The 13,874-nt window shown below is 44.7% G+C and overlaps 1 protein-coding gene across 4 annotated transcripts in view; it reads left to right on the top strand.

Annotated features, from left to right (window-relative positions):
• Positions 1 to 13,874, top strand: part of MICU3 (mitochondrial calcium uptake family member 3) — a 178,467-nt gene that overhangs the window by 46,631 nt on the left and 117,962 nt on the right. For all 4 annotated transcript variants that reach the window (XM_044299542.1, XM_044299530.1, XM_044299537.1 and 1 more), the window contains exons 2-4: positions 1,309 to 1,462; positions 3,014 to 3,045; positions 11,656 to 11,734. In XM_044299542.1, the coding sequence (XP_044155477.1) occupies positions 1,309 to 1,462; positions 3,014 to 3,045; positions 11,656 to 11,734 (265 nt within the window). The remainder of the gene's footprint in view (positions 1 to 1,308; positions 1,463 to 3,013; positions 3,046 to 11,655; positions 11,735 to 13,874) is intronic.

A 13,874-nucleotide genomic window follows, 5' to 3' on the forward strand; every position in this document is an offset into this window, starting at 1 on the left:
CAAATTAACCTGAGATGAGTCCTGTCCCTGACTGATCTCATGTACAGGACTCATCTCAGGTTAATTTGCATATGTATCAAATCGGTTTGTTTACACAATAAAAGCACACAGAGCTATGGGGACTGGGTATTGCGGATGTGCTAGCGGCCATCTAGCAACCCATGTCCTCAGCTCTATACACAAAATCCCGGTGACAGGTTCCCTTTAACTCTGATCAGTCTCCCTGTCCAGCCACTAAAAAACACCCCACAGCATGATGCGGCCACCACCATGATTCACTGTAGGGATGATATTGGGTTTCCACCAAACATCATACCTAGAATTGAGGCCAACAAGTTCAATCTTGGTTTCATCAGATCAGAGAATCTGAGTTTTTTTTTTGCTAACTTTTATGTTTCTTTTATTGAGGAGAGGCTTCTTTCTGGTTAGTCTGCCATAAAGCCCAGATTAGTGGAGTGCTGCAGTGATGATTGAGTTTCGGTAAGATTCTCCCATCTTCCCACAGGATCTTTGGAGCTCAGCTAGAGCGATCATTGGATTTTTTGGTCCCCTCTCTTGCAAAGGCCCTTCTCTCCCGATTACTTAGTTTGGTGGAGCAGCCAGCTCTAGTAAGAGTCCCGGTTGTTTTGAACTTCTTCCATTTAAGAATTATGAAGGACACTGTGCTCTTGGGAACTTTCAGTGCATCAGAATGTTTTTGTACTCTTCTCCAGATCTTTGCCTCCACACAATCTTGTCTCTGAGCTCCACAGGCAGTTCTTTCCTCCTCATGGCTTGGTTTTTGATCTGATATGGATTGTCAGCTGTGAGACCTTATATAGACAGGGCTGTATCATTCTAAATCATGTCCAATCATCTGAAGTGGATGTCCAATCAAGGTGTAGAAACATCTCAAAGATGATAAAGAGAAATAGGAGGCCCTAGAGCTAAATTTCAAATGTCATAGTAAAGGGGTCAGAATATTTTTGTCCCGGTAAAATTTAAGATTTTCCCATTTTTTTGTAAATTTGCAAACTTTTCTAAAATTCTGTTTTCACTTTCTCATTTTGGGATATTGAGTGCAGAATGATGGGGGAACTTTTATTTTATTTTAGCAGAAGGCCGCAACATAACAAAATGTGAAAAAAACTAAAAGGGTCTAGATTTGCTTTTCTTGCGCACAGAAGTTCTGCACCTCTTAATAAATTTGGCGCATCTTACTACAGTGCACTTCTTGATAAGATTTGTGTATGAAACGCCAGTCTTAATAAATTCCTCCTATGTGTCTACATGCAGCAGATTTATTAACATTGCCTTCTCTCCCTACAGAGCTCGGCAGACAAAACAGAATTTGAGGACTTAGACATGTTTGCTAGCTCCCGTGAACAGAGGTTTCGTGTATTTGCATCTTTAGAATTTGAAGGACAACTGTACATGACGCCGAGGGATTTCTTGGACTCTGTCACTACTGATGAGCCACGGAGTAAGTATTACTTATCACTAGTCTAGTACATTATACATCTAACCCCAGTGGTAAATAATTGAGGCAGAGGGGCTCACATATTTCAGTGGTATACCGACTGTAAGCCCATTAGACTACAAAACATTGCTCATACAGAAAGAAATTCAGAAATTATATTTCACACCAACATGTCCAGTATCTTATAATAGGTCATCAGTATGTGATCGGTGAGGTCCATTTCAGTGAAATGAAGAAGGGCGATGCTTGCTGGAACAGCTACCTCCTTCACTACAAAACCTGACACAGCGGCTCGCCTGTGTTTGTGGCTGTGTCTGCTACTTTAGCTCTGCCCATCCTAGTCGATAAGGCTGAGTTGTGGCCGTGTTGCTGAGAGTGGTGCTGTTTTGAGCACAGAAGTGAAGAAACCACGTCAATCACACAAGGGTTATCCATAGGAAAGGTCATCAGTATGAGATTGTTGGGGTCCAACACCCTTCACAAGTTCTAGATTCCTTTTAAAAGGTGTTACCCATGATATATGCCCTATCCAAAGGATTGATAATCATTATAATGCAGGTAGGGGTCCGACACCACAACCGATCACTAGTTAGCGGTAGCCACAGAAGTAAACACTGTACAAAGCTGGAGCACCACAGCTCCTTACACTTTGTAGCTGAGGCTCCTATTCAAATGAATTGGAGCTGAGCTGCAGTACCGGCAAACGGCCACTACACGGTGTACAAAGCTGTGGTGTTTCAGGCATTGTACACTGTATACTTCCAGAACCTGTAGCTGCCGCTAACAACTAACCAGTGGGGAGGGGGGGGGCACTGGGTATTGGACCTACACTAATCTGATATTCATGACCTATCCTATGGATAGGTAATAAATCCCAATAAACACCTTTTAGAGGAAACTGCCACTGCCATTGGGTCACTGTGGCTGACACATTTGGCCACAGTTACTGAAACTTACGTGAATTCTCACTGGCACTTATAGGAAGTCTTAAAAGGGTATTCAGTCAATTACTGCCTATCAAAGGATATGCCATAAGTTTCTAAAAGAGAAGGGTCCGCAGCTATGTCGAGAACATAGAGAATGAATTGAGGCAGTGGTGAACCCATATCCACAACTGTCTCCATTCCCTTCAGTATAAATTATGAAATTTAGTGGATATGCCATGGGTGCATGAAAGATCCCCTTTATTGACCACTCTCTTTGCAGTTTGATGAACCTGCAAGCAAGCGGCGAGAAATAACACATCAGCGCATGCACAGCAGATCTTGGAGTCTGGTTTGGGCCGAGAACCATTCTGCTGCCCGTATGCCAAGGACATTGTCTAGCCCTACCCATCATACTGCAGCGGGAGTGGCTGGGAGGCCAAAGGACGGGAACAGCTCCAAAAGGGAGAAATTAACCTTTGAAACAAATACTTCTTTGCACTCATTATGGTCCCAGTAACGGTTTCATTTGTTTCATAGATATGTAAATGTTCATGACGTGCAAGTCCTGATTTGGGACTAACGTATTCTAATCTGTTTATTTTTAATGTTTCTTTTTTCATTTTTTTAGACTCTAAGAAGTGGAGATCATTGTCACGACAGGTGAGTCTCTATAATATAATGTATACTATGAACGTCTCTGCACTTTACAGAAGACATTATGTATAATATGCTTGGCAGGCGAACGTCACGAGCACCGTCAGTGTCTGAAAGCCAGTTTACTTACCTACCTAGGAACAGCGATCAGCTATTCTAAAACGCCTTCCATCCAGGGCAGAATATCCTCATGATGCGGTAGGGGACAGAGGCATCGTATGTGTATGGTTCTGTAGTACAGGCTTTGTCTGCCGCTCTCCCGCTGTATGTACATGGCTCTGGTGTGTGCACGTGCCTTAAGCTACTTTTAAACAACCGCAAGGCTAGCTTCACATCTGCGTATTTCATTCCAGCAGGCTGTTCCCTCAGAGAATGACCCGGGTCGGCACTGCCGGATGTGAACGGAGTGTCTCCCGGCCCCATTAAAGTATAATGGGGTCCGGCAGACAATCTGTTCGCATCCAGCTGACAAGCAGAGAACCCTCTGGACACAAACTGCTGCCTTCTGCGGTTTGTGTCCAGACGATTCTTTGCTTGCCTACCGGAACAGGCTACCAAAACACTGCTACCGCAGATGTGAAGATAGCCTGAGTATTTTGCGGTCCTCAAACAGTGAATCCATAAAACACGTATATCTGCCACGTGCACGCATCACAATGCAGACCCATTGATTTCAGTGGTCCGCATGTTGCAGTGAAGTCTAGGTCATGTGCTATTTTTTTGCGGCGCGGCCGTCTGGATGCAGTAGCACACGGAAGCCTGCAGACCACTGACCCACTGAAGTCAATAGGTCGGCACTGTGATGCAGTTTTCACAGGGCCCGGAACCTTGTTTTGTGGATCACCCGTTTGCGGACTACAAAACACAATCGTGTTAACGTAACCTAGAGATCTCTCCTAATACGCGGCTTTCTTACCTTGTTTTTTAATAATAGCTATTTGCAGAACTTATTGAGACAAGCTTCGCTGTAGAATTACAGCAGCATTACACGCCTTCATTCTCTGGCGGCGTAATGCTTTTTAATAGAAGTGGCACATTTCTGACATGAAATGTAGACGACTTTCTAATTTAATAGACTTTGATTTAATTTCTTCAAACAGCGGGAAAGGAATTGGTGAATAATTCAGCGCAATGCATCTTCGGTTCTGATGAATAATAAATGTGTATGTGATAATACTAAAATGCCCATGTCACGGTGGAACTCACAGTCTTGCATTTGCTGGGTGAACAGACTGACAAATTGGGAAGAGGTGATGATGGGATTTGAGCCCTCTGCCCCCATCTGTCCTCAGTTCTGTAAATCAATAAGAAGAAAGACCTGTACAGCCGGAGTTATTTTTTCCGGACTCTACTTATTATATTTGCAGTCGATCAGACTAGGACTATACCACCGAGAGTGGAGAGAAACGCCTGCGTTCCTCCCTAAAAATAAAATGACCATATATGTAGAAGACATTTGATTCAGCTGTTCTCAGTGTTATATATGCCTCTGAGAACTAGCATGACTGTCTTAACAGATCCCACAAGGGTCGTCTAGTTTTCCCACAGCGTTTTAACCCTTCCCAGCCACTATATATAGCGCTCTCTCTCATCTCATCCTAGCACACACTTATGAACACTACATTATTTCAAGACTGTAAAATTTTCGAATAATACTAGAGACAGTGATTTATTTCCGCTTTTATTTCTTTCATCACATTCTCAGTGGCTCAGAAGTTTGTATACTTGTGGTTAGTATTTGGTAGCATTGCCTTTAAATTGTCTACCTTTGGATGAAATGTTTTGGGTAGCCTTCTACAAGCTTCTCACAACATGTGGAGTTTTTTGCCCATTCCTTTTGACAGAAATGATGTGACTGAGTCAGGTGTGTAGACCACTTGCTCACACACTCCATTCTGCCCGTAAATTTTCTGTTGGATTGAGGTCAGGGCTTTGTAATGGCCATTCTGTTACCTTCACTTTGTTGCCTTCAAGCCATTTTGCTACAGCTATGGAAATATGCTTGAGGTAAAATTGTCCATTTTGAAGATCCATTTGCACCAAGCTTTGCAGAGGTTTTCCCGTCTCAACATTTCCTAGTTATATGCCACAAATGTCAGCTAGGTGCAGGTCCCACCTCTAGAACAGGGCCATGAATTGGAGGAGAACACACCATGTATGCATGGCATCCTCTCCATTCACTGTTTTGGGACTCCCAAAAATAGCTAAGCGAGCACACTCGACTTTCTTCAGAAGTCTCATAGCAGTGAATTAAGGGCGACTGCGCAAGCGCGGACACCTCTCCATTCTCCGCTTTGAGACTGCTATAAATAGCTGAGGCAGCAATTGGCTATATTCGGTACTCCGATATTGGTAAATGAAGGGTGGCCTGGCTTGTATGGCCTTCACTTCAGGGGGCCCTGTTGTGGAGATAGTTTCTGGTCGCAGAGGTTGGACTAGAAACTATTTGAGGTTTGTGGCATATCCTAGTAATATGCCGCAAATATTGAGATGGGAAAACCACTTCAAATTCCTAACTGATGTCTTGAGATGTTGCTTGAACCTGCCACCCCTGTGCTTCACTGTGTGGATTATGTTCTTTGACTTTCAATCCTCCCCTTTTTCTTTCATACATTTCCTTCATATGTTCATTATGGTCAAAGACTTAAGTTTTGGTTGCATCAGTCCAGAGGACCTTTCTTCTGAAAGTAAGATTGTTGTCCCTATTTGCAGTTGCCAACTGTAATTACCTGGCTTTTTATGGCGCTTTTGGAGCAGTGGCTTCTTCCTAAGGGCTCTTTCACACGAGCGAATGCCATGCGGGTAATCTGCTCCGTGAAAGAGTGCCAAGCCCTGCTCTGGACAGCAGAGACACAGAGCATTAACATGATTGATAATGGTCCGTGCCTCTCTGTGACCTTTTTACTACAAAAGTTGTCACTGTGATTTTGTAGTAAAAAAGGTCACAGAGAGGCAAAGAGCATTATCAATCGTGTTATTGCTCCGTGTCTCTGCTGTCCGGAACTGGGCTTGGCTCTCTTTCACGCAGCGGATTCCACGCAGAGGATCCGCTCGTGTGAAAGAGCTCTTAGTCTCTCTAGGAGACAGAATGTGTCTCTTCCCTGAACGGTATGATGGCGTGTGGTTCCATGGTGTTTAAACTTGCATATTATCCTTTGAACAGATGAAGTGGTACCTTCAGGCATTTGGAAGTTGCTCCCAAGGATATACCAGACTTTTAGAGGTCCACAATTATTTATTATGTTTTGGCAGATTTCTTTTAACCTCTTCCCGACCTCCGCTGTACATGTTTGGCAGCAGTTGGGTCTTTAAAGATGGCGTCCACTCCTGAGTGGACTGGGCACCATAGCCACTGGGTTTTTGCAGTTTCACACAGCAGATACCAAGAGCTAACCACGGTATATGAGGTGTTTTCTCCGTTCAGAGATCGGGGTATCTGTTCATTCCTTGTTGTAGTCTTTCTGAAGGATCCGAGGCTACCACAGTCATGTGGCAGGGCTCTAGAGGAGCGTACTGAATCTCTTATAGATTGCAGTGGTAATTTATTGCAGTCTATGGGACAAGTGATCCAACGATTGTATATTCAATTCCCCTAATTTTTTTTTTGAAATATGTATAAAAAATATATTAAAATTCAAATCATCCCCAATAAAAAAATAAAGATCATTGGCACAAAAAAATAAAGATCATCTGCTTCCCAAAATGCCTGTACTATTAAAATATAAACGCCTTTATCCTGTACGGTAAACACCAAATGGCCCATTCGCCTTTTTTTTAAATGTCACCTCCCACAATAAATTTAATAAAAAGTGATCCAGGCATACACACTCCGAAATTGTATCGCTGGGAAAATACAGATAAAAAGATAACCCTTCAAACCACTCCATAGACCTAAATTTAAAAAAAATGCTGTAGGGGTCAGAATATGGCAATGCAAAGCAAAAGTCGTTTTTTTCAAAAATTTTATTTTTTTAAAGTATTTAAGCACAAGAAAAATTATACAATTGTGGTATCGTACTTACCGAATGGGAACAAATCCGTTTTACCGCATAGTGAACGCCCTAAAAAATGAAATTCATAAAACTGTGGCTGAACTACGCTTTTTTTTTCAATTTCACCCCATTTGGAATTTTTATTCCAGCTATCCACTATATCGTATGCAATATTATTTGGTGCAATTAGAAAGTACGACTTTCCCCTCAAAATAAACTAACCCTCACCTGCCTGTGTGAACAGAAAAATAAAAAAAAGTTAAGGCTTAACCTGCTAAGGAAAGTTTGTCTTTAACTCTTTCTGCCTGGGCATCTGCAAACGGCTACACAAGGCAAGTCCCTCATTGCTCCCAGCCCATCCATCTTCGGCTGGAGAGAAGCTGTTGTCCATTTACATGCACTTACCTGACCTCACAGTCACATAGGAAGTTCAGAAAGGGGCGGGGCTTAACTCCAATACACTTCAGTAGACAGTCAGAGCACTGTAAAACTTAGCAGATTCTTACAAAACCTCCTCCTGTGTGTGGAGGGATAGTAGACGGCACCAGTGCACTGATGCTACAGACAATGCTGCCCAGCTTTCCCAGGTATGTGCCCCCTTCAAAGTAGTTATGGCCACATATGTGCCCAGTGGCGTTGCTAGGGGTGGTGTCACCCGCTGCGGTAGAAAATGGTGTCAATCCTACCCCCCCGAAGCAATAATTCTTTAGCCATATATGGGGGCTATGGTGGTGCTACTGCCATAGGGGGCATCCGTTAGCTCAGCAGACCCCCCCTAGCAGTCAGCCGTTAGCTCAGCAGACCCCCCCTAGCAGTCAGAGCCTGGTCTCGGGAGGGGCACTTCCAGATTATTTTCTGTACGCCGCCACAAAACAGTGGTGCTTATAGAACAGACTCCACAGTGTAGCGGTATACTGTATATTGTGTGGCACAGTGTTTGCTATATGTGTATAACAAACATATTTCACATGAAAACTTACAATTACTTGGCCCTTGGGGATCTCGGACGCCACTTCCACACTTTGGCCGGGGGCTCGGCGGGGCTGATGTTGTGTTTTATCCTAATGAGAAAGATTTCATAATAAGGATTTGGAGAAGGGGCAGAAGGATAGCAGAGCAGGGAGAGTGCTGGTACTAGGGGGTCATACCATGGGGGAGTAATAAATCCCACCATAATGCCCCCCCCAGTAGAAATATTTATCCTTATATTGTGACAGTGCAAAAAATACCACCTTGTAATGTAAAGGTGAGCTAATGTCCCCATAATGCCCCCATAATGTGCCAGTATAAAATACCCCTATATAGTGCCCCCAGTAAATTCCCCCATAGTGCTCCTCTCCCCCTTCCTGCTAGTGCCCCCCATAATGTACCAGTATAAAATGCCCCATATATAGTGCACCAGTAGATGCCCTCAGTGTCCGGCCTCTGATAGGCTGCCGGCCTAGTGTCCCCCATAATGCCCCCCAATAATGTGCCAGTAAGTGTCCCCATAGATGCCCCCCATCATGTGCCAGTATCAAGTGCCTCTCCCCCCTCCACATGTCCCAGTATCATAGTGCCACCCCCCCCCAATGTGCCAGTATCAAGTGCCTCTCTCCTTCCCACCCCCCATGTGCCATTATCATAAGGCCAAACCCCCCCATGTGCCAGTATCATGTGCCTCTCTTCTCCCCCCCATGTCCCAGTATCATAGTGCCATCTCCCCCGCAATGTGCCAGTATTAAGTGCCTTTCCCCCCCATGTGCCAGTATTATAGTGCCATCTCCCCCCCCAAAAAAAAGTGCCAGTATCAAGTGCCTCCCCCCCATGTGCCAGTATCATAGTGCCATCTTCCCCCAAAAAAAGTGCCAGTATCAAGTGCCTCTCTCCTTCCCACCCCCCATGTGCCAGTATCATAGTGCCATCTCCCCCCCCCAAAAGTGCCAGTATCAAGTGCCTCTCTCCTTCCCACCCCCCATGTGCCAGTATCAAGTGCCTCTCTCCTCCCTGCCATGTCCCAGTATCATAGTGCCACCCCCCCCCCAAAGTGCCAGTATCAAGTGCCTCTCTCCCCCTCATGTACCAGTATCAGGTGCCTCTCTCCTTCCCCCCATGTGCCAGTATCGCAGTGCCAACCCCTCCCATGTGCCAGTATCAGGTGCCAACCCTCCTCCCCCCCATGTGCCAGTATCAGGTGCCAACCCCCCTCCCCCCCATGTGCCAGTATCAGGTGCCTCTCTCCTCCCCCCCATGTGCCAGTATCATAGTGCCAACCCCCCCCATGTGCCAGTATCAGGTGCCTCTCTCCTCCCCCCCCATGTGCCAGTATCATGGTGCCAACCCCCCCATGTGCCAGTATCAGGTGCCTCTCTCCTTCCCCCCCATGTGCCAGTATCATGGTGCCAACCCCCCCCCCCCCCCCCCATGTGCCAGTATGTGTCTGTATCAGAGGCAAAAATATAAAACTTCTACTGTTATAGCTGGCTAAGTGTACATCTATACACATGACAGATGCCCTAACACACCCAGCACTGCTATATCTCTATATGACAGCTGTCCCAGCACACTCAGCTCTGCTATATCTCTATATATGATGTACACTTAGCCAGCTATAACAGTAGAAGTCTCATATTTTTTTCAGTCAGTGGCAAGGCAGCTCTTATGGCTGTATGGCTAAATGCTTTATACAGAAGGTCGTGGGTTTGAATCCCAGCAGAAACTTTTCTGAAATACAAAGATACAGAAGGTCGTGGGTTCGAATCCCAGACACATCCTCTCCTGGGATTCATAAATGAGAAGTGTGCAAGTTGCCGGCCCTGCTGGTGTCGCCCCGGTGCGGCCCGCACCCCCCTTGCAACGCCACTGTATGTGCCCTATATCCTCCCTGCTGCTGCGTTGTGTAGGAGGAGCACATGCTGATTCCTGGGCCTGCACTGCGCAGCAGTGTGGAGGTGAAGTGGGGAGCGTTCTGCTCCATGCTTCACCATTACAGGCAACTGTCTCTGCGTCCTATGGATGCAAAGACAGCTGAGAGCGGGACATACCTCAGCCGTGCCGCCGAAATCTGAGACTGTCCCGCTGGGTCCGGGGCGGTTGGGAAGCATGTGTACATCCTATTCATATAATATTACCATTACATTATGCAGGTAATCCAGCTTTCCCAGGACCCCGAAAGGCAAATCTGCATACCTAAGGTGCTATTTAGGAGTGAGGATTTGGGGAGGTGTGTGGCACCTGAGGGGTTATTTGCCACTGATTACAGCTCCCTGTCATAGAGGTTGGTTGCCGGCTATGTGTTTCTGCCGCCGGCACCCGCCTCCTGTATTCGTATTAATGACTTAAAAACATTGGTGGCGCAGTGCGCCCTACCCCAACCCCCAGTATTAAATCATTGGTGGCAGTGGCCACAGGGTCCCCTCCACCCTCTTCATTGGTGGTACAGTGGCAGTTGTGACCGGAGCCCCAGCAGTGAAATCTTGGGGCTCCGATCGGTTACCATGGCAACCAGGACCCCACTGAAGCCCTGGCTGCCATGGTAAGCTCCCTGCTGCTGTGTGTACTATGCACAGGGCAGCAGGGAAAGTGTGAAGTCCTATTCACCCTGATAGATCACTATTAGGATGAATAATACAAGGGATTAAAAGATCCCAGATTCTAGCCCCTAAGGGGGAAAATTGTTCTTAAAAAAAAAGTAAAAAAATAAATACATGGGCCGGACTTTCCATAAAATGCGGAATGCACGCAGCTTTTTTGGTGTTTTATTTTTTTCACGTGGTATCGACTGTCGAGTATCGCAATACTTTTTTATGGTATCAAAATCGAATCAAAATTTTGGTATGGGGATAGCCCTACTGCCCAGCCATGATGGCATATCCTAGGCAGAATCACACCATTACCATCTATAGTAGAGCTGTGTATTGAAGCACTGCCTCCTCACCCCCAGGCAGTTGTGCAACCAATCCTGTACACGTTCTGATTCCCAGAGAACTCCTTTAATTCCGTTCATAGGAATTTAGAGGCAGCAATTATTGTTGCTCCATGGGGATGAGAGTAGGGTATCTACCCAGGCCAGTCATTGTGGGCGTCTTTATGAACATTCATTCCTGATCATTTGCCCAGCCATCTTTCTTTTCTTTGTTCTTTGCCTGAGTTGTACAGACTTAAAGGGGTTGTCTCACCTCAGTCATTGGGGGCATATCACTAAGATATTCCCCCAATGTCTGATAGGTGTGGATCCCACCTCTGTGATCCACACGCACCTATCTTTAGAACAGAGCCTGCAAAGTGAATGAGGGCGCACCACGCATGCACGGCCGCCCTCCATTCATTTCTACGGGAGTGCCAGCGCTCGGCTATTTCTCTAGTCCCATAGGAGTGAGTGAAATACCGGCTGTTCTTGCGTGGTGCGCTTCCCATTCATTTCATTGGGACTTACGAAAATAGCCAAGCTCACCACTGAATGAATAGAGGGCGGCCACGCATGTGATTTGTGCTCTCCTTCACTTTGTGGGCTCCTTTCTAAAGATAGGTGTGGGTCCCAGAGGTGGGACCCGCACCTATCAGACATCCGATTTAGATTTCAATGCATAGAAAGTGATTATCCTGTGTGATTCTCCAGATAATATCACACCTTTGTGTATTCCAGGACTTAATCCAGCTGCTAATAGACACACCTCCAGTATGGAAGGGCTCATCCAGATTTTTCAGGACTCTTGGAGATAAAGGTAAGTCACATAAATGATATTACTATATTTGTGTAGCATGGGTTTTGGGGAAAAATCATTATTTGGGTTCCTTTCTCCCATTTCTTCTATGTTTTTAATACTCTCATGCTGAAATTAACTCATCCACATCTCTTCCATTTATTTTGCCATATATTTCTATGTACATTGATTGGGAGATATTTGCCAACCATTCCACTGTAGTCTTCATTTTTGGAAACAGTTAGCCGGGCATAGCGGCAGGGGAATGACCTAGGACCCGACAGGTTTACTATAATTTATATTAAGTTATATTGCAGCCGAAACATTTAGGACCCCCGTTCTCGTAATCAGTCTTGGTGATTTTCTCCTCCTTTACCACCTCTTAGTTGGCTTACGTTAGACCGGTATTTTTTTATCCAAAATTGTGGTGTATGTCAAAAATAAAATTGGCATTCCTTTTTCTTTTGAAAAGTGTCAAGTGAAGTGCAACAAGTCATGTAAAAACACGTAACACGGCACACAACATGTATGCCAACGTTTTTTGGTGCAATTTGTTCCAGAATTCTGGCACATTTCCCATGGTAGATCCTTGTTTCTAAGCGATCCTTAAATAATAATGATGTAAAAGGGAATTTTTAGTCATTATAAGCAACCATGTGCATGAACCGTACATCTTACATTACAGGCGCCTCGTTTTGATTGTACGCACCCCATAGCGCAAGAATGGCTGTAAAATCACTTAAGTTGTTTCCACAAGAGACCGTATGACTGAGGGATTCTGGCTATTTCTTTCCTACATGGAACAATTGGAGTTGTGTTCTCATTAGCCCTGGTCGACACCGATTTCTCTGCACTGATTTTAGAAGAACTTGTATATCTTATTGTGTGTTTCACGCTCCAGCCATCACAGGGATAGGTTATCTGTATCTGATCGGTGGGGATCCCAGGTCTTGGACCCCTATTGATCATATACTGAGGACCTATTCTGAGGATAGGTTATCAGTTGTAAAGTCTTGAAAAACCCATTTAACCCCTTAAAGACCATTTTAGTTTTTGCATTTTTGTTTTTTCCTCCCCACATTCCAGTAGCCATAACTTTTTAAATTTTCTGTTCATATAGCCATATGAGGGATTATGTTTTGCGGGAAAAGTTTATTAATGGCACCATTTAATTTACCATGTTTTGTATTGGAAAACAGGGAAAAAATTCTTTGTGGGGTGAAATTGAACCCCCCCCCCCCACAATTTCTACAGTTTTTGGGGGTTTTGATATTAAAGCATTCACTGTGCGCAAAAAATGACATGACGTTCTTATTCTGAGGGTCAATATGATTACGGCAATACCAAATTTGTATTGTTTTTTTTGTTTTACTACTTTAAAAAAAATTAAAACCTTTAAAAAAAAATAATCCAAATTTTCTTTGCATCACTATTTTCTGACAGCCATAACTTTTATACACTGAACAAAAATATAAACGCAACACTTTCAGTTTTGCTCCCATTTTGCATGAGCAAAGATATGAAACATTTTCTACATACACAAAAGACCCATTACTCAAATATTTTTCACAAATCTGTCTAAATCTGTGTTAGTGAGCACTTCTCCTTTGCCTAGATAATCCATCCCACCTCACAGGTTTGGCATATCACGGTGCTGATTAGACAGCATGAATATTGCACAGGTGTGCCTTAGACTGCCCACAATAAAATGCCACTCTGAAATGTGCAATTTGATCACACAGCACAATGACACAGATGTCACAACGTTTGAGGGAGCGTGCAATTGGCATGCTGACTGCAGGAATGTCTACCAGAGCTGTTGCCTGTCCAATGAATGTTCATTTCTCTACCATAAGCCGTCTCAAAAGGCGTTTTTAGAGAATTTGGCAGTACATCCAACCGGCCTCACAACCGCAGACCACGTGTAAACACACCAGCCCAGGACCTCCACATCCAGCATGTTGACCTCCATGATCGTCTGAGACCAGCCACCCGGACAGCTGCAGCAACAATTGGTTTGCATAACCAAAGAATTTCTGCACAAACTGTCAGAAAACGTCTCAGGGAAGCTCATCTGCATGCTCGTCGTCCTCATTGGGGTCTGGACCTGATTGCAGTTCATCGTCGTAACCGACTTGAGTGGGCAAATGCTCACATTCTA

Source organism: Bufo gargarizans, chromosome 1 (genome assembly GCF_014858855.1).
Source record: "Bufo gargarizans isolate SCDJY-AF-19 chromosome 1, ASM1485885v1, whole genome shotgun sequence".
NCBI classification, from domain to species: Eukaryota; Metazoa; Chordata; class Amphibia; order Anura; family Bufonidae; genus Bufo; species Bufo gargarizans.